The sequence below is a fragment of the Pararge aegeria genome, chromosome 12 (assembly GCF_905163445.1).
Source record: "Pararge aegeria chromosome 12, ilParAegt1.1, whole genome shotgun sequence".
Lineage (NCBI taxonomy): Eukaryota > Metazoa > Arthropoda > Insecta > Lepidoptera > Nymphalidae > Pararge > Pararge aegeria.
Window position 1 is genome coordinate 3,544,882 of NC_053191.1, and position 21,472 is coordinate 3,566,353.

General features: G+C 34.8%; 2 protein-coding genes across 2 annotated transcripts; one reads left to right on the forward strand and one right to left on the reverse strand.

Moving 5' to 3' along the window:
• Positions 1–4,105: 4,105 nt before the first annotated feature.
• On the reverse strand, positions 4,106–17,674 carry LOC120628134 (bleomycin hydrolase). Its single transcript, XM_039896359.1, has 12 exons — positions 17,543–17,674; positions 15,725–15,882; positions 14,559–14,689; positions 13,748–13,862; positions 13,032–13,169; positions 12,416–12,536; positions 11,813–11,940; positions 10,476–10,603; positions 9,670–9,768; positions 7,298–7,418; positions 5,824–5,934; positions 4,106–4,602 (listed from the first exon to the last, which is right to left on the reverse strand). Exons 1-12 carry the CDS (start codon positions 17,619–17,621, stop codon positions 4,480–4,482), a joined length of 1,452 nt encoding a protein of 483 aa, XP_039752293.1. The 5' UTR covers positions 17,622–17,674; the 3' UTR covers positions 4,106–4,479.
• A 993-nt stretch (positions 17,675–18,667) lies between these two features.
• LOC120628319 lies at positions 18,668–21,096 on the forward strand. The gene is made up of 3 exons (XM_039896636.1): positions 18,668–18,834; positions 19,039–19,140; positions 20,593–21,096. Exons 1-3 carry the CDS (start codon positions 18,694–18,696, stop codon positions 21,007–21,009), a joined length of 660 nt encoding a protein of 219 aa, XP_039752570.1. The 5' UTR covers positions 18,668–18,693; the 3' UTR covers positions 21,010–21,096.
• Positions 21,097–21,472: the final 376 nt, after the last annotated feature.

The following is a 21,472-nucleotide window of genomic DNA, read 5'->3' on the forward strand; positions in this document are numbered from 1 at the left end:
AACATTTTCATTGAATTGACATAAGCCAATAGCAATCGCACTGCATAGCAAAAAAATCTAAATAAGTGCCTCTCGTTATCTTTTTATATGAATTTGTAAAGAAAAGGAGGTTTATTTAATTTTTTTTTGTTAAGTCACACAAACCTAGTCGAAAACGCTTGAGCAATTCTACCATGCATAATGAATAGAGTAATAAAAAGTAAGTTTTGTAATTGTTCTACACCAGGGTACAATAAAAATAGTAACTCACACTATTAAAACTAAAAAACTATAAAAAACTATATATAAAAGGCGGCGGTTGTCTTGTTATCTCTTTCGCACAATATTATGGCGTATTTCGCATGTTATTTTATTGTGCGAAAGAGATAGCAAGCCAAGAGCCGGCTTTTATAATTCTATTCTTTAGTGACAGTGGCAGGTTGTATTTATTAGCATTATTAAGATTGACTAAAAATATGAGATCGTCGTGCTCTCTTCCGCACAATATAAGCGCGAATGAGAGAGCACATCGGCTAGATCTATTCTTTAATGGCGCGGATTGCTCTTATGGTTGTTATTATTAAGAAGTTTCTTGTATAAGTTATCTTTTTTTTCTAATTACTTTAATATACAGGGTGGCCGGTCAGTTGACGTCATAAAAAACTTTAATTTTCAACTTTAAATTAAAAATCCAAGTAATAAATTCATGGAACTTAAATTTTTAACTTCAACATTTTCATAACTTTTATCAAAGCTACGAAGCTGATTATTTTATGCATAAAATTACAACTCATGAGAATTCAGTTCCAAAAAAAAAGCTCTAAAAAGTATTTAGCTTTTTTTTAGAATTTTTTTAAGATGCTCTTGTAGAAATTCCTCAAAAAATCGAAAAAAAGTCATAACTCCAAAACTACAAAAAATCGCGGAACACATACTGACCTAAATTTTTTATGACGTCAACTGACCGGCCACCCAGTATAATATCATAGAAATATTCAATTCTGTAAATTTTCAAATACTAGTACTCAAAGAGAGTTTTTTTTACTAGTTGAATCCATACTAATGATATAATGTAAAAACAAAGTGAATCTTTTTGTATGAAATATGAATGCACGGATTCGCCACCGCACCGATTTTGATGAAATTAATCACAGAGATAGCTCGCAATCGAAGACAACTCTAGCAATAGTGAGACAATAATTCTTAGTAGTGTTGTACAAAGGTGAGCTTTTTTATTCATGCAAATAACAAAAATGGATCTTTTTTTTTTTCTTGTTCTTGTTTAAATGAAGGATTTTTCCGCTTGGTCTAGTACCAAACTTTATAGTAGAGATGCCATGTTTAACTATCATCTATATTTTTTACTACAAGTTTGCCCTTGACTGCTGCAATCTCACCCTAAGGTAATAAACGATGATGCAGTCTAAGATATTCCCTATCTCAATTTCGGATGGTCGGAAAGGGGGCTATAACTAAGCCGAAATCTACCGGGCCTGACCAGAGAAAATACAGAAAATATATTTTCTAATTGCCTCTACCGGAGATCGAATCCGGGACCTCCCACATACAAGCGTTACTGATAACGCCATTTCATTCATTATCCTTCGAATAAATTCGGTATTTTATTCGAAAATGGCGAAAAAATTCCAGACAAAATAGGAAATCGAAACAGATTCCCTGTTTTGTACAATAATAGACAGACATCGCTTTGATTACAAGAAATATCTGTATGTCAAATAAATAAAGGCATCGAATGAGAATGATCGATAGTTAAAGGTCACAATACTTTTTACGGCATCTCTTTTTAGGTATTTAAGTTTTCAATAGTATTTAGTTATAGTTTCATTAATTCTTATGTCAAACGCATTATGAATGATTTCTCCCAACATTTTATACGTAATGAACGAACATAATTTACCTTTAGTACTCGTTGTTAATTAATTATTGAAGCAATTATTGTAAATAAAAGATGATTTTCCAAAATTAAATGTATGTTATTTACCTCTTGTATTTTATTTAGCAATAGGGAGTATTTGCGGGACCTGTATTGCTTATATATATAAAGTAACACATTCTTATAAAAACGAATGGTGCCATTTTGGATGGTGCCAAATCCCCTGCCGGGAACCGAACCCGGGACCTCCTACTTAAATTCTCAGCGCTCACCGATGCGCCAGGGAGGCCGCCAAAGTTTGGCAGGTTTATTCATTTATTTATTAAGAGCACTAACAACATGTATATTACACGTATTTTTAAACATAGCACACACACAAAACCATGGACTGATATGCACGTCAATTACAACGTAACTAACGCACAAACACACGTAAACTTCATTTGACAAAAAAATTTACTCACCGATAAGTGTTCTGTGAGTTTTATCGTAAAGGCTGTGGGTGAGCCATGGAAGATATCGATGCCAGTCATATTAAACACATACGCCTAATCGGTTTCTACGCGACATCGTGCCGCAACGCTAAATCGCTTAGCGGCACGTCTTTTTAGGTAGGTTGGTAACTAGCCACGGCCGAAGCCTCCCACCAGACAAAATTTGTTGCTCTGTTTTTAGGCTATAGTTTTTCACTAAGCATCAGGTGGTGCATTAACTTGGTCCGTTAATTCTTGCAATAAAAAAACAAATACATATTTAAAAAAAAAAACATTATTGATCTCAAAGGCACTGTTCAACGTTTATTTAGTTTAAAGCACAAATTATTAATATGAAATCTTTATATATGTATAAGTAAGCCTATTTTTCTTTACCCATCTCAAATTGTAAACAATCTATTTGTGAAGTACGTTCTAAAAATATTAGAAACATGCATAGAAAAAGGAACTTATTTTATACTTCGATCAAATAATATAGTATACTAGCGGACCCCAGCCCTATCTGTCGGGCTAATTTGTGAATCGAAACCATCCAGGGTGCCACCCAAACGTATACCAAAAAATTCTTTCAAATCGGTCCAGCCGTTTAGGTGGAGTTCAGTGACATACACACGCACACAAGAAATTTATATATAAAGATATATAACGATAGAGCTGTTATACGTCATTGTCTTTGTAATATGTAAGTGTGTACACGAATCCGACTCGATAGAAAATAAGATATTTTCACTATGCTAGTGAAAAAGCCAAAAAAAGCGTCGAAAAAAGCATTAAAAGCAATCACCTATATTATTATCACTGAATAGGCTTTTGTCACTTTGTTTTTGCCTACAAATGAATCACGCAATTTGGACGCTTTAAATTGTGAAGCTGTAATAGGAGTGTCCAAGGAATTAAAGTTAGAATAACTAGAAACACTATAATATGAGTTCCAGAGACACTAAAGGACGGAAGAGGCTTCAAATGAGGACTAAATTTGTGCAGTCATTTGTTTTAGTCAGTGTTTATAATAGAGGACATAGAATAAAAGTCGACAACAAGTGGGCCCTTGACTGCAATCTGACTTAGTGATGACTCTAACATAGTAACATTGTGCTTTTGTGTGAGTGCTAGGACACATACAGCAAGATAATATTCTATATGGGCTCCTTAGATTGTATATTAATTATCGAAGATATATTATATCACACTATTCTTTTTTTTAAACGTGCTTTACAATAAAAAAACGCAGTTAATAAAAATTGTTTACACTATGAGACATGTTAGAAAAAGAAACTTAAGTGCGGTCAATTAATCCACGGACCAAAAGTAAACAAACAAATGTCAGGTCACCAACATTTTAGTTTCTGCTTTGTTGCAGGATGCAGGATGATAATTTATGTACTCTCTTAATTCATTTATAATTTTGGCATATTTAATTCATTCATAAGTTTCGTATTATATTGCGTGAAAGTTAAAGTACAATTTATATGGTAACGAAAAGCGCCATCTATAGTCTTTAAAATGTAATAGGCCCGTTTTGACATTTGTGCAAGACTATAGAATGTAACTTGGAACGAAACTGAAGAAACAATAAAATAAAAATCAATTACATGCAGTGTTTTAAAAATACGTAAATATTTTTGGGACGTTAAATAATATGAAAGAATATATCGCAAGTATTCTTTTCGCGCATACTTTATAGTAGCATGCAATTCATAATTGTAAGGAAACGTTTCGAAAACAGTTACGTTCTGTCTTTTTTTTTTTAATACTAGTGTTGTAACCATTTTTTTACTGAATATCACCAGCTTCATACGATTTTAATCGAAATTAAATATTGTGTAGTAATCTTTACTGAAAAGAATGAGCTTGATTCTCAAAGCATTTTTTTTCTGGGATAAAAAGTAGCATATTTTACCCAAAATTAATTATTATACGATTTAATTATTTAAATAAAGTCGTAGTAAGATTCTAGCAATCGAATAAGTAAACATAGTAAATCTCACATTTGGCAACCTTTGCTAGACGAAAGACCTGACACTTGGCGTGTGGATAAATTGTCGGCACTCATACTATAGTATAACTAGTGTATATTTTAATAAATGAACACATTTGTGGTATAATCAGATGTTATTCCTCAGAGCAGAGCGGGCAGGCGAGGGTGCCCATCGGGTCCCAGGCGGGGAGGACTTTGGCTTCCTGTTTGAAAACGCTCATAACCTCCTCGGGGACATGCTTCTTATCTACAACCACCTGATAACAAAGATATTTCTATTAACAAACTTTTAAAAGGGGGAAAGAAACTATGGCGTTACTTTGCGGAATTCCATGATATATTATTAAAATTAAGCTTAATTTGCCGTACTCCGCGAAAAGCAGGAGTATCTGTATGGTGTAATTTATGATTTCTCCAATCCTTATACTCCACAACAAACAGATATTCGGGTATGAACCCTCTACGTACGTTTCGCTCCGAAACCGGATCATCCTCAGGATATGTTGACTTTACAATGAATAATTGTTTCAACAATTAGGATAGAATTATTGTTTTAACAAATAAGGATTGGATAAATTTTAAATTACACCATACAGATTGTCCTGCTTTTCGCTGAGTATGGCAAATTAAGCTTAATTTTCATAATCTTATTTTTAAAGTAATTTCGTACAGTGGATAAATAACTAAACATTTAATTTATAAATTTAACACATAAAAACACTTCCAGGCTCATTAATAAAAATAAAAAAAAACTACGACAATACACACATCGCCATCTAGTCCATGTAAAGTAAGTCATGTAAGCGTAGCTTGTTTTATGGGTACTAAGATAACTGATGAATAATTTTTATGAATAATATACATAAATACTTATAATATATAGATAAACACCCAGGCAATGAAAAACATTAATGTTCATCACACAAATATTGTCCAGTTGTGGGAATCGAACCCACGGCCTCGGAAAGCAGGGTCGCTGCCTACTGCGCCAATCGGCCGTCTAACATTAGGCTTAACACCTTTGCCTGAAGTTGGTGGACATAGGGCAGCACGTTGCAAGACGTGTCCGTGTGAGAAAAATTTGAGTGTTTATTAATATAGGTTTTGCAAGGAATGCCAGCCTTGCAAAACCTATATTAATAAACACTCAAATTTTTCTCTCCTTTTCTTTTTTTTTTTTAGAATGTAAACAATATTTTCATTACTCTTTATATAAAAAAAACAAAAGTGGTAAAATCAATAAAAATAAACACAATATAAAGATATTTTCTTCATGTAAGGGTCTTATTATTGTTATAAGTTGTCTTTATATTTCTTTCAAAATTTAAAAATTAACTTTACACTAAAAAGTTACAACAATATTGTTTACATAATAAGATATTTAACAAAAAATTAAGTGCAACAAACATTTATATACAATACAATTGGCAGAACTGGCAGAAGATAATAATTTTGATTTAACTAATTTTGATATTTACCTCGAACACAAACTCCCTGAACCACGGCTCGGTGAGCAGAAGGTACCCCTTGTCGTAGTCTTTATCGCTGTACGAGTTCTCTACGCGGAACTTCACAGGGTTGCCTTTTTCCTGGAATATATATGAAAACATAGTTTATGTTTGACGTTAGTGCGCCTTCGTAGTATGTAGATCTGTTAGCGTCATGCTACTTTACAGTTATGGAGGGTAGAGGTAAGGAGAGTCATCTTATATGGGAGAAAAGTTGAAAAAGTGTCCAGTTGTTGCGCTAAATAACAGTTCAAAAATCCTCCACAATGGCGCTGGTGGATGCACAGGGTATGGTATGAATGTAGCAATCGTAGATGAATTGAAGTATGCCGAGTTAAAAAATTTAATGTCATTATCGACTAAAGTAATTAATTATTGAGAATTTCAACAACTTACGTTGTACAAAATATTGTGGTAAATATAACCTTACAGATTTATTATAACCAAACGTGCGTTTAGAGTGATTTTATTTCGTAAACAGTAAATAGTACAGTATTTATATTTGGCGCTTCTTTTAAGAGTTACCCTGATGCAAATGTGGCGCCATCCTAATTTAATACATTTTGACGACACTTTTTCATATGCACAGATGACTCTCCTTACCTCTACCCTCCATATTTACAGTACAGTACCTCTAATTCTCTAAACGTTTACCATAAAATGGTAAAAGTCTGTTAGCTATATCCCGCGGGAGTGAATTTAAATTGTGCGTTTAAGATGTGTTGTGTGCAACGTTGAGCACAGTGAATTTATTATAAATTTATATATTCGAGGTCCCGGGTTCGATTCCCAATTCAATTCGAATTTATAATTTCTGAATTTTCTCTGGTTTGCTCTTGCTTTGGCAGTGACTACTTTCCACCATACCGACAACGATGTGTCGCTAAGCGACTAAGTATATAGTAGATGGTATGACTACCGTAAATCCTAACAGGTTAGCCCGCTAACATCTTAGACTGCATCATCAATTACCATGAAGTGAGATTGCAGTCAAGAGCTAACTTGTAGCGGAATAAAAAATATATGCGCGGGGCGTTGTCACTGTTTTTGGACACAATACACTGCGTGCTGAATGAGAGTTCTGTATGTTTTTAATTCTGTGGGTACTAAGATGAGCGATGAATATTTTTATGAAATAACATAGGAAAATACATAAAAACTTTTAAATATACATAATTTTTTTTTTTTTACACTCCGCCATCTAGCCCCAAAAAGTAAGCGTAGCTTGTGTTATGGGTACTAAGACGACTGATAAATATTTTTATGAATATACATAAATACTTAGAACATACATATAAACACCCAGACAATGACAAACATTCATGCTCATCACACAAACACTTTCCAGTTGTGGGAATCGAACCCACGGCCCTGGGCTCAGAAAGCATGATTGCTGCAAACTGCGCCAATCGGCCGTCGTAATATGGAAAGGAAGAGAACTAACGTCTGTCCCGACGGCGGTGAATACCATCGCGTGCGTCATACACGAGTCGCCGTACAGCAGACGGTCCGCCTTGTCCAGTCCGACCTGGACCTCCGTGTTGAACACCAGGCGGAAGTCGTGCCTGCAAGGAGTAAAAACATTGACATCATCAACAAAGTCCCACTACGGGTCTCCTCTGAGAAATTGCATACAATACAATAAACTACCCATTGACATCTTGGAGATGTTCAAAGTTTGTATGAAACGTAAGCTTATAGAAAAGTCATATTATAGTATAAAGGACTACGTAATCGATAAAAAAGCTTGGGAGTGATTTATTGCTCTCAACAAGTTTCTCTTCGGATAATTTTAAATGACAATGTGAGATGGTGATAACAAAAAAAAAAAAACACCCGGCTGTTTGTTGTGGGCTTCTTCTTAGACGAGGACGCGTTTGGAACCCTCGTAGCTTTAGTTTTAAGTTTACGAAAATGGTTATCGCCATCATCTCACTACCGTGTAATTCTCATGTAATGTACGCATCAAAAGTGCCACCTATGGGTCTACTTGAAAATTCAAATTCAAATGTTAATTTGCGTGATTGCAGGTAAACAAATTGTTATGTTAACTTGTTATGTTTTATTATAAGATCATTATAATAAATGGCCAGCAAATTATAACAACACCTTAATTATAAAATTATTTTTCCATTTTATACAAAATGTCAGAAAATTAAGGTATAATAATATGAATAATTAAGATATTTTTGACTTTGACTTTGAACGTGAAGGGTTTAGTAGTCCACCACTCTAGCAATCAAGTCATTTATTGGAGGAAAACTGGTTATAGAGGGTCATATTTTATGCATTATAGCCTGGGTCGACCAATGAGAAGATGGGCCGATGCTATAATACACATTGCTGAGAAGGAGTGGATGAAAGCTGCCCAAATTAGAAAAGCATGGTAAGTTATAAAGGTGGCTTTCACACATCTTATGGGATCCATCAGAAACAGACTGGGGTTTGTAAGGATTGTAATTTATTGTAAATTTAGATGCAATAAATAAATCTTTATTATTATTTTAAATGGTATCCAGGCAAGTTTCGCCCAACGGCATTCAAAAGAACATATATATCATAACTATAAATAAAAGAATAGAATGATTATACAATACAATCGTAATATTGACATATTTAACAAAAGGTTAAATATTTTTAAAAATCAAATTAATACGCACTTTTCCACATAACTCTCGGAATTATAAATTATATCTATATATATATTTCATTTTTTTAAGTGTTTATTTTTGGTTACAACTTTAATTTAATTTTTACTTTTTGTTTAATTTAATTCCAACTTGTGTACACATACTTTGGGTTCCTTTAGTGATTACCTGTTTTGTGTACCTAATAACAATAAATAAATACCAGCCAATAAGTAGCCAGGATAGTTCATCAACAAATTGCTCTTCGGTTTGGCCTTATCGATTTTGAGAAGCCTTACTATAGGTTCGACCCGGCGTCAGTTCTTGAAAATAGCAGTGCATTGCTCTACTGGGATCTAACGATTATCACTGACAGGTATATTACAGCTAATAGACCTAATATAGTGCTAGTCGATCGATCAGTGCGCCGTGCAATAATTGTTGACATTACTATTCCACATGACGATAATCTGGTGAAAGCTAAAAAGGAGAAAGTATCTAAATACTTGGACCTTGCTCACGAGATTACCGCCATGTGGAATGTTGAGTCAACCGTTATTGTCGCGATCGTCGTTTCAGTCAATGGTCTTATCGCGACCTTCGACCAACATCTTAAGAAGCTTTCGCTTGGTTGTTGGATCAAGGGTCAAATACAGAAGGCAGTAGTCCTTGAAACGGCGCGTATTGTGAGGAGGTTCCTCACTCTGGAGCCCTGACCGCCGGTTGCTTGGGCATTCAAAAGCCCCGCAAGCGGCGGGTGGATATTTTTTTTTATAAATTTTTAATAGTGTTTTCTATTTTTTTTAAGCATTGTTAAGAATTTAAAATAAAATGAAAAAGAATAAATGATAGGATAGTAAATACAATAATTCCAATTTTGTTTCGTCAATAAATAAACTAGTGTCAAAGTTATTGAATCATTAAACAACCACGCTGGCCGAGTGCCGATTGGTAGATTTTGAGAATGTCATGAAAACTCTCAGGACTGCATACCTGAGTTTCCTCATCGATTTTTTCCTTCAAGTAATATTTAATTTCTTAAAATGCACATAACTTAAAAACGTTGGAGGTGCGTGCCAGGGCACGGGTTCCGGTTCCCCCGAGAAGGAAGCCGAAGCTTGCCCACTAGGTTATCACCGCTTCAGAGCCTCATCCTTTTTTTAAGAACAAGTTAAGTAAGTGTACTCACGCATCGAGGTCCTCTAGTCCATTTTTCCTCTCGAAACGTTTAGAGACTTCGCTACCAAACCACACCGCTTCCCCGCCTTCTATACTGTCCTTCACTACTCTGAAAGTTATAGTACATTACTGCAGCGGCCAGCAAAACATTGATGGACGAACGTTTTACATAAAGTATATTATTATAATTTACCCGGCTAAGTTTGTTGTGGGCTCTTCTTAGACCAGGGCGCGTTTGGAACCCTCGTAGCTTTAGGTTTAAGTTGGCGAACGAAGTTATCACCATCCCCTTAAAGTTATGTAAACATGTATGTATGAACGCTTCATAAGTGCCCGTGATAGGCCTACATGAATAAAGAAATTTTGAAGTTGGATTTTTTATTATTTGGGAAGTGTTTGCATTTCTCAGCTCTGGGCTGGTTTTAACTGCATTTACGGGCCTTAAGTAAATGCAGCGTTTGGTGTGTTTTTATATTGAATTTTTAGGTTAAATCTATGCTTTCGTCAACCTGCAAGAACTTTCTTACTATTCTACATGTATTTAAAATGGCAGCTTTTTGGAAACCTACGTACAGAGACTCTTCCGGACCTATTATTTTTAAACTCTGTAGAAGATAATTGGGAGTAACCCCAGCACACCGGATTGAAGAAATTATAAATTACACCATACAGATTCTCCTGCTGTTCGCGGAATATAGCAAACTTAAGCTTAATTTTCATAAATTTTTCTTTCTTTCTTTCGTCTTTCATTACATTAGGCAGTACTTTAGCGCATGTATGAAGTACACGCTACCGGTTGAAATGATGAATACAAACTTGATAAGTGTCTCAATAGGCTGGTTATTATAGGCAGTTTGTCTGCCGCCGACCACGTTGCCGAGGCACTCCAACGTGTACAGCTTCCCGAACGGGTTGGACTGGCGCGGGTCGCTTACAAGGCACACCTGAAAGTGCCAGAAAAAATGCACTCTTATGCCCTTTCATTAAACCTTGGAATCGCCTAAATCGAATGTGTAATGATTTAGGCGATGTGTACAGAAAAAGAAAAACGTTACACCAACTCTTAGGTGATAACTATTGGTCAAAGGTAGATGCATGCCTTGGAATATACCTTTTTTTAAATTATTTTATTTATCAAAAAACAATCACATTAAAATATTTAGTATAAAAGAACCGAAAAAATCGCAGAGGTTTGACCTCGGTGCCTATCTGCAACGATTACCTTAGGTGTTAATTAGAAGAATAAAACCAGCTGTGGGAAAAACATACTACTACATTGTAGAAAGTTAAATTAGGCGTTAGTTATTTAGGCATTGCGTTGGTCGGCGTTAGTGAAAACGAGAATTAGTTCCTTATTTATAAGCGTGGCATACCGACGGAATAGTTTTGCAGTGGTTTTTAAACGCTCCGATATTTAAAAATAGCGATCAGTTGAGGTTTTTTTTTTCATAGTGATAACTAATATAGCGGTGTTAGTCCAGTACCTACTGGGACTTGTATTTCACTTTCGGGGGACTCAGTTCGAAGCCCAGCTAACACCTCTACCTTTCAAAGTTATGTGCGTTTTAAGAAATTAAAATATAACATGTTTCAACGGTGAAGGAAAACATCGTAAGGAAACCTGCATTCCTGAGAGTTCTCCATAAAGTTTTCAAAGGCGTTTGGGGTCCACCAATCCGCACCGGGCCAGCTTGGAGGACTACAGCTTTTAACCCATCTCATTGTGGGAGGAGAACCGTGCCATGTAGTGAGCCGGTAGTAGTAATAGCCGCTAGCCTAGTGCGGATTGGTGGACTCCACACACCTTTGAGAACATTATGAATTGTTTCCTCACAATGTTTTTCTTCACCGTTGAAGCAAGTGATATTTCGATTGCTTAAAACTCACATAACTTAAAAAAGTTAAGAGGCTCGAATTCCAACTCGCCCCGCGATAATGAGTCGTACCCATTGGGCTATCACCGCATCATTTGTATATATAAATGTAGCAAATAAGAAAAAAATATTTACTTTTAAGTTGACATAACATTTGTTACAAGAGTTGTTTTTTTTACACTCAACTGCAATCACGTCAGATGCTAAGTGAGGGTGCAGCCTAAGTTGAAATTAAGGGGCCAGTAAGTTAAATGGTGATACAATAAAAAAAAGTAATACCTTATCATCAACATTAAAAAGTGGACGGACATGTTTTTCATGGAACTGTTGAGGCGTGAGCGATCCAAATGTATTGTAAACTTTTTCTTTGTTGTAGAATTCGAATGTGAACTTTTCTGGTGGTATACCTGTAACCATTTAGAAAATATAAGATTATTTTATTATTATATGTTTGAATGACAGTGCAACAATACTAGACTGCCGATTGGCGCAGTGAGTGAGCACCCGGCTTTCTGATTCCTAGGCTGTGAATTCGATTCCCACAACTGGAAAATGTTTGTGTGATTAACATTAAAGTATTTCAGTGTCTGGGATTTAATATATTATTAAGTATTTATGTATATTATATTCATTAAAATATTCATAAGCTACTCTTACTTTGGGGCCGGAAGGCAATGTGTGTATTGACGTTTAAAAAAAAAAACTTATTCGAATTTTTATTTAGGGTTAAGGTGCTGACACTGCTAGTAGATTAGCTTGTGCCGCAAGTATCTTCATTTTTTTTTTCTTTTCTTTATTCTTTCCCATAGGGAAAAGGCAAAGGTATATCACCGTACAGCCATACAAGTATCTTTAAACTATAACCGAGAATTCGGACATTACCTAAACATGTAGCAACAATATTGTAAATAACAGCTATCTGCTTGTCTATGGTGCTTTGAATGTCATCGTCTGAGGCATTCGAATCAACTTTGCTGCGTAACTCTTTGGCAAATTCTCGCAACTGGAACAAGAAAATATAAATAAATTAATTTCTCACAATTAATAAAATGTCCTTGTCCACCTGCCAAACACGGCATCACAGTGGAGAAGTTTCCATCTGTTTGTTTCACATAGTACTTGGATTATTTTCAGCTGTTTGGATCATTGTGCTGCTCCCGTTAGAGAGTGGATAAAATTTGTTTAAATTGACAAAATGTATATTGCGTACATTTTGTCCTAATAAAAGTTAAATAAAATATCTCCTGCCCAGGCTAGCCATTTTGATCTTCTAAAAATTACTATTTATAAGAAGCATTATATGTTGCAGCTATAACTGGCCTCGCGCGGTTTATTTACACTAACTTGATTCCCAAAAAAAAACAATTATTTTCATTTTTTATGAGCTCTTTATCCATGGATTAGAAAGTAAATCAATCTTATAGCTATATAAAGTGTATATTATGTCCGTATATTAACACGTGTTCATTGATTATATCATGCAAAACTAAATAGCTACCTTAGTTTTAATAAGTGCATTCATGTGTAAACTTTTTCTTGAACTAAAGGTCTCTGGGAAGCATTTCTTGGGCATAAGTCCATATTTGTTGACTAGATTTACTATCATATCCCATTGGCCTCCATCGTTTATTGGATCCTGTAACAAAAATATAAGACAATATGCAAAAAATACATAAGACATGACACAAAATGAACCAATAAAAAAAAATCACATTTAAAATATTAGTATCGATTCCACCGATCTCAATATTATTTAAGGATCAAATCATTCAAAAGACCCAAAAGTATGTCGTTTTTTACCACTAAAACTTTACTTACTTTACTTTTGCTTTTTTTTTTTACAACTTTCTCTACAAGATCTCTACCTGGACTCTCACATTCTTACACACATCATACATCATGCATACTTGATGGTATGTGATGATGTAGTCTAAAATGGTAACGGGCTAACCTATATATATATATTACGGGTATGTTATATTAAACCCATTGTCCTTATTGGTTTCTACGCGGCATCTTACCGCTAAATCGGTGGGCGACATGTCTGTATCCACAGGGTCGTAACTAGCCACGGCCGGAGGTTTCCCACCAGACCGGACCAAAGAAAATTCAAGAAGTATTTTCCCAATCGAACCTGAGCCCTCCACTCAATTGGATCACAACCCTAACCACTGCGCCAAAGAGTTCGTCAAAAGTATCAAATGAAATGCTCACCTTAAGTAAAAAGTTGACTAGACGTCCATCTAACTTTTCGCCCTGTTTCGCAGTGTTGACAATATTGTTCAGCCAGTAGTGTGACCGCTCAATCTTATCCCAAAAGAAAAGGTAACTGAAAGAAGAAATGGTACCATTTTATTGAAGCAAGAAATCAATGTACAAGATAGAATTAGTCCTGGATATGTTTCAAAATAGCAGCCACATGGATTTCCTATACTATTAAATAGCTAAGAATTAGCAATCAAGTCTGATTTTTAATTCCATGGAATTTTGACAGCTCAGTTATCACAAACTGTTGATTTAAAATAAATGTACTCTTAAAATAATGTACTTAAAACTTAATTTGTTGTTTTATGGCAACTCAAGTCTACATTAGCATAAGATTAACCATCAAACTCAATTTAACAGCAATAGAGAAAATTATAATAATGAAAATAAAACAGAAAATACCTTTATTTTCTGTTTTATTTTCATTTACCTAAGACTAACGTCTTAGGTAAATCTAGGACAGGATAACTAAAGAAGACTTAACAAATATTGAATAGAAGCAGGCGTTACTTTGCGGCATTCCATAATATATTATGAAAATGAAGCTTAATCTGCTAGTCTCCGCGAAAAGCGGGAGAATCTGAAATGTACAAATTTTGATAGATTATATTTTAGAAACATAGAGCTCTTTAAAATTCTCCTTTGTATGGATTCCAGCATATTCATACATAATTTTTGAGTTGATGACATTTTGAAAAAAATTCAGACCAGTAGGTTAGCCATAATTTGCAAAGCTCATGACTATGAATGCAATATTTACCTTTGTGAAAATTCAAATTCTTCTAAACCATACTTCTTCATAAATGGCAACCTCATCACGTTAAGTGCAGCAAACAGCCAGCACCGTCCAGTGGCTTCTTGGTTTGTCACCGGCTTTCCCTCAGATTCAATCTGAAATGTTATTTGGTTAGGAGGTTAAACTATACTCATAACTCTATGCCTTAAGTTGATAACACTTAAAAGACCCAAGACAAAAACCATTGGGCTTTCGGGTGGATTAAAACCTTGAATATCTAAAATCTGTGCTGTCATGCATAAAAATACAACCTGCAACATTGCAGATTTTAATCTTAAATCGTTTTTTTATATAAATTGTCACATGCAAAATTAGGCAAATAGAAGTAGAAGGCATATTTGGCCTAAGGCTGTAAAACATTATCTATGATCCTGCCCAGAAGTGACAATTTACAGACAGGCAGTAGGACAAAACCATCATCTTGCATCAGGAGTTAAAATATTTTATAACATATTATTGGCACGAAAAACCCTGCGTATAAAAGGCATGTTCAAGCTAACTAAGCTTCTAAATACGTAGACAAATACAGGAATAGTTGAAGAACAGTTAATTCAGAAATCTTCTAGATTTAAGTCAATATAGAAAACATAAATTCCCAATTAGTGCCATGCCATGGTGATTGCCAATCAGAATACTGTTGTAACCACCACCACTCTCTTCTCGCAGTTGTCATACAAGGCTACTACCATCTACTGCAATCACGAAACCATGGTGATTAGGGGTAAAACCCTTCCGTTTCGAGAGGTCTTTGGTACAGCAGTAGACAGTTATAGGCTATTGGATACTTGATGAGATCTCCAAAACAATCTGAGCTGGGAATCAAAAGTCATGGCCCACTTTTACAATAGGAAGGTGTTGAAACATATAAACAGATAATAATTATAACAACAATAACATTTACTATAGGCACATAAAAGATATACAACAATAATTATACATAATATAAAGTAACTGGTGGTGTAAAGTATATCTAGATAAATAAGATCTTTATATACTTTTTATCATCTACTACACTATGATAAGATTGCAGTGAGAAAAATGTTATTTGCTAATCATTTTCTTCGTTCAATTGATTGCATTTATGTGCAATAAAACGAGTGTTAGCATTTATCAAAGATAAGATAAGTTACCTTAATGTTGTAAACATGCAATGATCTGTCTGTCCGCTTTTTGCTGATTGCAACTTCAAATGGATCAAATCTGGTACAAGCATTCTGAGCCAACTCATTCTTGGGGTTTGAGTAGAAATCATTCCTAAATTTATCTAAAGTGTTGAGGTTAAGAGGATCTGTAACAAAGATGAGATATAGTTATACAAAATGGGGTAGGTAGGTTATACATACGCGACTTCGTCTGCGTTTGTTTTGTGATGTGGCATTAAATTTAGTTGTAGTTCTAAAAATAATTAAAGTATCCAGTATTGCTAAGCCTTAAATGAGGGGTTTGCCGCTGTCGCTGGAGTTCTGTCCTCTATCTCCAACCGCATACAGATCTAAACAAAGTTTGGGCAAAATTAAACACCTCTCCGCTCACCAGCTCCCATAGTCGGAGCTATGGTGTAAAATCGTCAAACACATTCATCCCCTCTCCCAAAGAAACCGAGCTTAATGTTGGGATAAAAAGAATTCTATATTACTTCTAACACTTCCAAGAATATGTGTACAAAGTTTCATGAGGATTGGTTTAGTAGTTTTTGCGTGACAAACAAACTTACATTAACATTTATATAATTAGTAGGGATAATAAATAATAAAACCAACAGCATAATATTCAAAGCAAGATGTGATACATAATTAATATCTAATATAGTAAGATAGAGAAAGAAATAGAAAAAGTTTGTATTTCACACTGTTGCAATCAAAGCTGTTATAACATCAGTTTTTTGAATAACAAGCCATGCTAAAAGCTTGCTGCTTATAAAACAGGGTAAGGGGGGACAAGAATTGTTTGACGCCGCAATTGGATTCCCACAAATGGAAAATGTTTGTGTGATGAACATGAATATTTTTCTGTGTAAAATGATTCATCCATTAGCTTAGTACCCGTAACACAAGCTTTGCTGAATTTTGGGGCTATACGCAGATGTGTATATTGTCATAGTATCTTTATTTATTTATCTTTTTATTTTATTTTGATGTGACAACAAAAAACATCAAAGTATGAAGAACTGACTGTCAGGGCACGTTCTGGCAACTTTTTCTCTATCCTGTTGGAGCACTGCAGCCTGACCTAATATCTGGACAATCTGGATCTAGTTCTTTATCAGTCTAACATAACAAAAAATTATACAAACATCCTTTCAGATAAATTTACTGTTTTAGACAAAACGCTGATGTTCATCACCCTAAGCATCATCTTCTTACACCATCATAACCCATATTCGATTATGAGTTACTAGAAACTTGGCACATATCTATATATGGCATGGTGAATATTTGCTAGCAAATACCAACCAATTATCTAACTTTGTACAACATCTTTACCACCGAAAACCTCCAGTTGAAATTACTTTACACTATTTCTTTATATGTAGGTATTTATTTACATCGTACAAATCCAACTCACTTGATTTAAAAGCTTTATTCACCTTGTTTCTTATCAATTTTAATTCAAATATTCTTTGTAATCGCAGTTTTATAACTTTACTCATGTCATTCTGCCATCACAAAGTAATCTTGGTGCTTAAGAACATTCCGAGGATGTCTAAGAATAAATTTTAATTCAAGTAAGTTAACTTTTTGTAGATATATTTTCTAAAATCACACTTGTCTAAAGCATATAATGTTGTTGTGTCATTGTTTATTTTTATTCACCAAATAGTTTGCACAAAAACTAATGAGTTGGCATTTATTTAAATTCTTTTTGCAGTATTTTCGGCAAGTGATTTTAAAAAGCTAAAAGAAGTTAATTAACTAACTATTACTAAATCAATTTAATCTGCTACTCACTTGAACACATAGTTACGGAAGAAACTTTTTTGATTCTAAAATGTGCGCTACTTCTCAGTATAGACCGAAATAAGGCCATTTGCCTATTGGCTGTTTAAGTGCGTACAAAACGTAAATATAATCCGACCGCTGAAAAAAGTGCGTTTCTGTGGTATTTGACGTTAGTCAGTTCACAGAACATAAATAATTGAAATACCGTGTAACGCCGTTAATATTTGGCTGTACTGTAATATACCTTTGCCGTGTCTCAACGGAAAACAGTAAAGAAAAAAAATAATCTCAATTCTCATCTTCCTAACATTAAAATAAGCGCAATATTATAAAAATGAGGAATTTTCGTTGCAACTGATTTGAAATCAGCTGTTAGCACGAAACGGATAAGAATTTCATCAAGTAATGGGTTGTAACGAGTAAATTAAAATTGTACTGCGTTCTGGAAAAAACAGAGACTTGGCGCTTTGCAGTTAGCAATGCACCAGAACTTATCCGAATGAGTATGAGTTGACTAAAGTTAAACTGAGATGCGCGTTTTAAAATTAAAAATAGTTAATAACTAACTATGTAGTTTATGGGTTTAGTTATAGAGACTAAGAACAATTTATTTTATTTATTAGATAAGTTTAGACAGCAAAAACTGTTTCTTTACTCTTAAAATATGGTAATGATATTCAAAAGCAGTTGCATATTTTGACAAAAGGACTAATGGTTGCTATTTCCCTAATGTTGGACTTTACCTTCGAAATCAATATGAGTAAAATATTTTTAAATAACTTTGTTTTGGACAAACGCACAGCAACACTGTTAAAAAGAGCGGTAATTTTAAACCCTAAACACAAAAAAAGTATTATTTTTATATAACATTATTTCTCTATTAAAAATTTTTATATTTCTGCATTCTTAGTCATTAGTTATTATTTAATAGGGACTTGGGTTATGCTGAAGATTTCTAGCTTTATATGTGTAATTACATCGTTATTATGCTATTAAAACATACTGACTAGGAAAATCAATACTTTTAGTCTGGCGCAGTAGGGACTTACGCTGCAAAATTTTAAGAAAAGTGTTTATGAAAGAAGTACCTACCTACTTTGCAGTCGTTCTATTACATAAATGTTTTTCTCGGGATATAATTTTATTTAAAATCTGGAAAAATGGCATTAAAAGCTTACGAGGACGCTTGCATGAGAGCTGAATTATTTGGACAGCCTAAACCGGATAAGGAAGAGTTCTTGTCAAAACATAAACATTTGGATATTGTGGAATTTGAGGAAGTAGACATAAAGACTACAGAGGTATTTTTTTTAAGACTTTTTATCGAACTTTGAATGCAATTTTTAAGAAAAAAAAAAACAAACTTACGTATTTAAATACGAGGAATAAAAATTAGTGTACAAAAAAAACATCCTTTACTCAGTGACGTTATTTGTATTCAAAGTTGTGATTCTAAAAGATGTGATTTAAAAAAGTTGTGATGTAATATTTTTAGTTTTTTCCAGAATACTGCAATGCTAAATGACGATTTAAAGGAAACAAGCGGTGCTCTTAAAGAATTAAATACGATATTGACTTCTACGCAAACAAAGCTTAATCGCATGAAGGTAAGTTATAGTAAAATAAATCTTTGAACACTTGAATTTAATACTATAGTAGCTCCTTCATCTTAGAAAAGAATGTGATGAGATTGCACATTGTGATTTAATATTGGCTTTACGGCTTTGGGTTCTAGCTTTTTTACCTTTATCCCGTTAAGCTGTGGTCAAACTTACTTATACGATCGTTGGGTAAGTAAAGCATACTTTACAGGGTCATTTAACAAAACGAGTACCTAATCAAACAAAGAAGATTATCATTTGGAATAGCGATTTGGTAAATGCGTAACACTCTTTTTTTAAATCAGCTTTCGATGTCATGATATATCATGCTATTAACGATAAAAATACTAGCAGTTAAAATCAGGTTCCAAGAGTCTATATACCTACTTGGGAAACTGAATAGCATGTTTTTTCATAAACCGGGAGAAAGACTCTATTAAAATAAGCATTTTACTTAGCTAAAAGGCGTATTTTGTCGCAAGTTACAAAAGTAATATACCTACTACAATTTTAATGATTTAGGTGTGGATAATAATTTTATATAACGATAGCTTCGTTAAAGATTTAAAACAATAAATGATAAATTAGATAGTGTAATGATCTGCCGATATCTAAAAGTTCCAGTTTAGCCAGCTAGGGCCATTTAGTCTAAGTTTATTATTATTTATTATCTAAGAAGCGGTAATAGCGCAGTGGGTAGGAGCTCGAAATCACTTTCGGGGGCCGAGTTCGAATCCCAGCACGCACCTCTAACTGTGCGTTTTAAGTCTTTAAAAATATAACTTGCTTCGGCGGTGAAGGAAAACATCGCGAGGAAACCTGCAAGTTCTGCATAATGTTCTCAAAGGTTTGTGGAGTCCACCAATCCGCACTGGGCCCGCGTGGTGGACTAAGGCCTTAATCTTTCTCATTGTGGGAGGAGACCCGTGCCCTTTAGTAGGCCGGTAATGTGACGATATGATAATCCCCATACAGGTTAGTCCGCTACTTTCTTAGATTGCATCGTCACTTACCACCTCTTACCTTGCTTTCAGCCCTTGACTGCAATCTCACCTGGTGGTAAGTGAAAATGCAGTATGAGATGGTAACGGGTTATTCTGTTAGGGATGATTGCTCAATATCTGAGCTGAGTTCCTTGCCGGCTTCTTCTCGGTAGAATTTGCCTTCCGAACCGGTGGTAGAGTCACTAAAAACAGACAGACTTGACGTTTCAAAAGTGCTTATATTAGGCCTACTTGAAATAAATGAATTTTGAATTATCAGTGGCGTGCACTGGCTTTCATACCAGAGTATGCATACACAAAAAATTGCATAAAATGTCAAAAATTCTCCTCTCATATGAATTATATGTAAATGTTAGGACAGGCAGTGCTTTTGTGCATTTATGAAGTGCACGCCACTGGTCAATATGGGGCATAGAACAGGCTGATGATGATGACAGTATAATACTATTTCCAGGGCGTCTGTGGCACCGTGACCAACTTCTTTCGCTTAAAACTGGCAGCCAAAGACAACTTGTCCTACTCCAGTGAACCCAGCTACGTCGGACAAACGAACTACGACAAAGACTACGTAGCACCAAAAAACACCGATGTAGGCTTTATAAACACAGGCCTTGGCCCTGAGGACAATGAAATGACGCCGCGCGCGGGAAAAACAAAACAAAATGGCGGCGACATAAACGCTGCACTGGCGGCCTTGGAACAGATGGAGGTCAACGATAATAGTTCTTTATTGGGAAAAGCGGCTGTAATAGATCACCGGAAGCAAGTTTCCTCCCAAATGAGTAAGTTGGATAACATGATCCTGCAAGCAGATAGAGCTGAAGCGTCTTTGAGCAATCAGAATAAACAAATGCGATCTTTTTTACGATAAATAAGCTAGGGCTCTAGGGATCGATTGCAAAACTTTGTCAGCGACAATGTCGCAATGCTTTCTGATTGGCTAACACTGGTGCCAATATTTAATTTCTTCATTAAACAAAACTAAATTGGCAAGGTTGAAAACATAGAATTAAGAACGTACAGAAACCGTGTACACGACTAATTGAAGCTTCAGAAACCAGTAACTACACTCTATTTAGCAGATGGCAGTAATTTTTTACCTTTAACGATCTAAACGCCTACCGTAAAATGGGGAAAATGTTAAAACGTTTGTGAGCTATCAACGTTCCGCGTTTGTTGACACAATGCACTGCATGAAATAATGGCTGAACGAGGGCTTTGTATGTTCTTAATTCTGTGGTTAAAAACAGTGTTGTACCTACTTTTCCAGAAAACAACATAGTTTTTTTAAAAATAATACCTGTCAATTTAGTCATGTTTCGGAATCGAGCATA

Coding starts and splice junctions, on each gene's coding strand:
- LOC120628134 (XM_039896359.1), bottom strand. CDS start 17,621: ATGGCCTTATTTCGGTCTATACTGAGAAGTAGCGCACATTTTAGAATC. Junction 11,941..12,415: donor TATTGTTGCTACATGTTTAG/GTAATGTCCGAA, acceptor AAATGGTTACAG/GTATACCACCAGAAAAGTTC. Junction 4,603..5,823: donor TCAGGGAGTTTGTGTTCGAG/GTAAATATCAAA, acceptor CTTTGTTATCAG/GTGGTTGTAGATAAGAAGCA.
- LOC120628319 (XM_039896636.1), top strand. CDS start 18,694: ATGGCATTAAAAGCTTACGAGGACGCTTGCATGAGAGCTGAATTATTT. Junction 18,835..19,038: donor TAGACATAAAGACTACAGAG/GTATTTTTTTTA, acceptor AGTTTTTTCCAG/AATACTGCAATGCTAAATGA. Junction 19,141..20,592: donor CAAAGCTTAATCGCATGAAG/GTAAGTTATAGT, acceptor TACTATTTCCAG/GGCGTCTGTGGCACCGTGAC.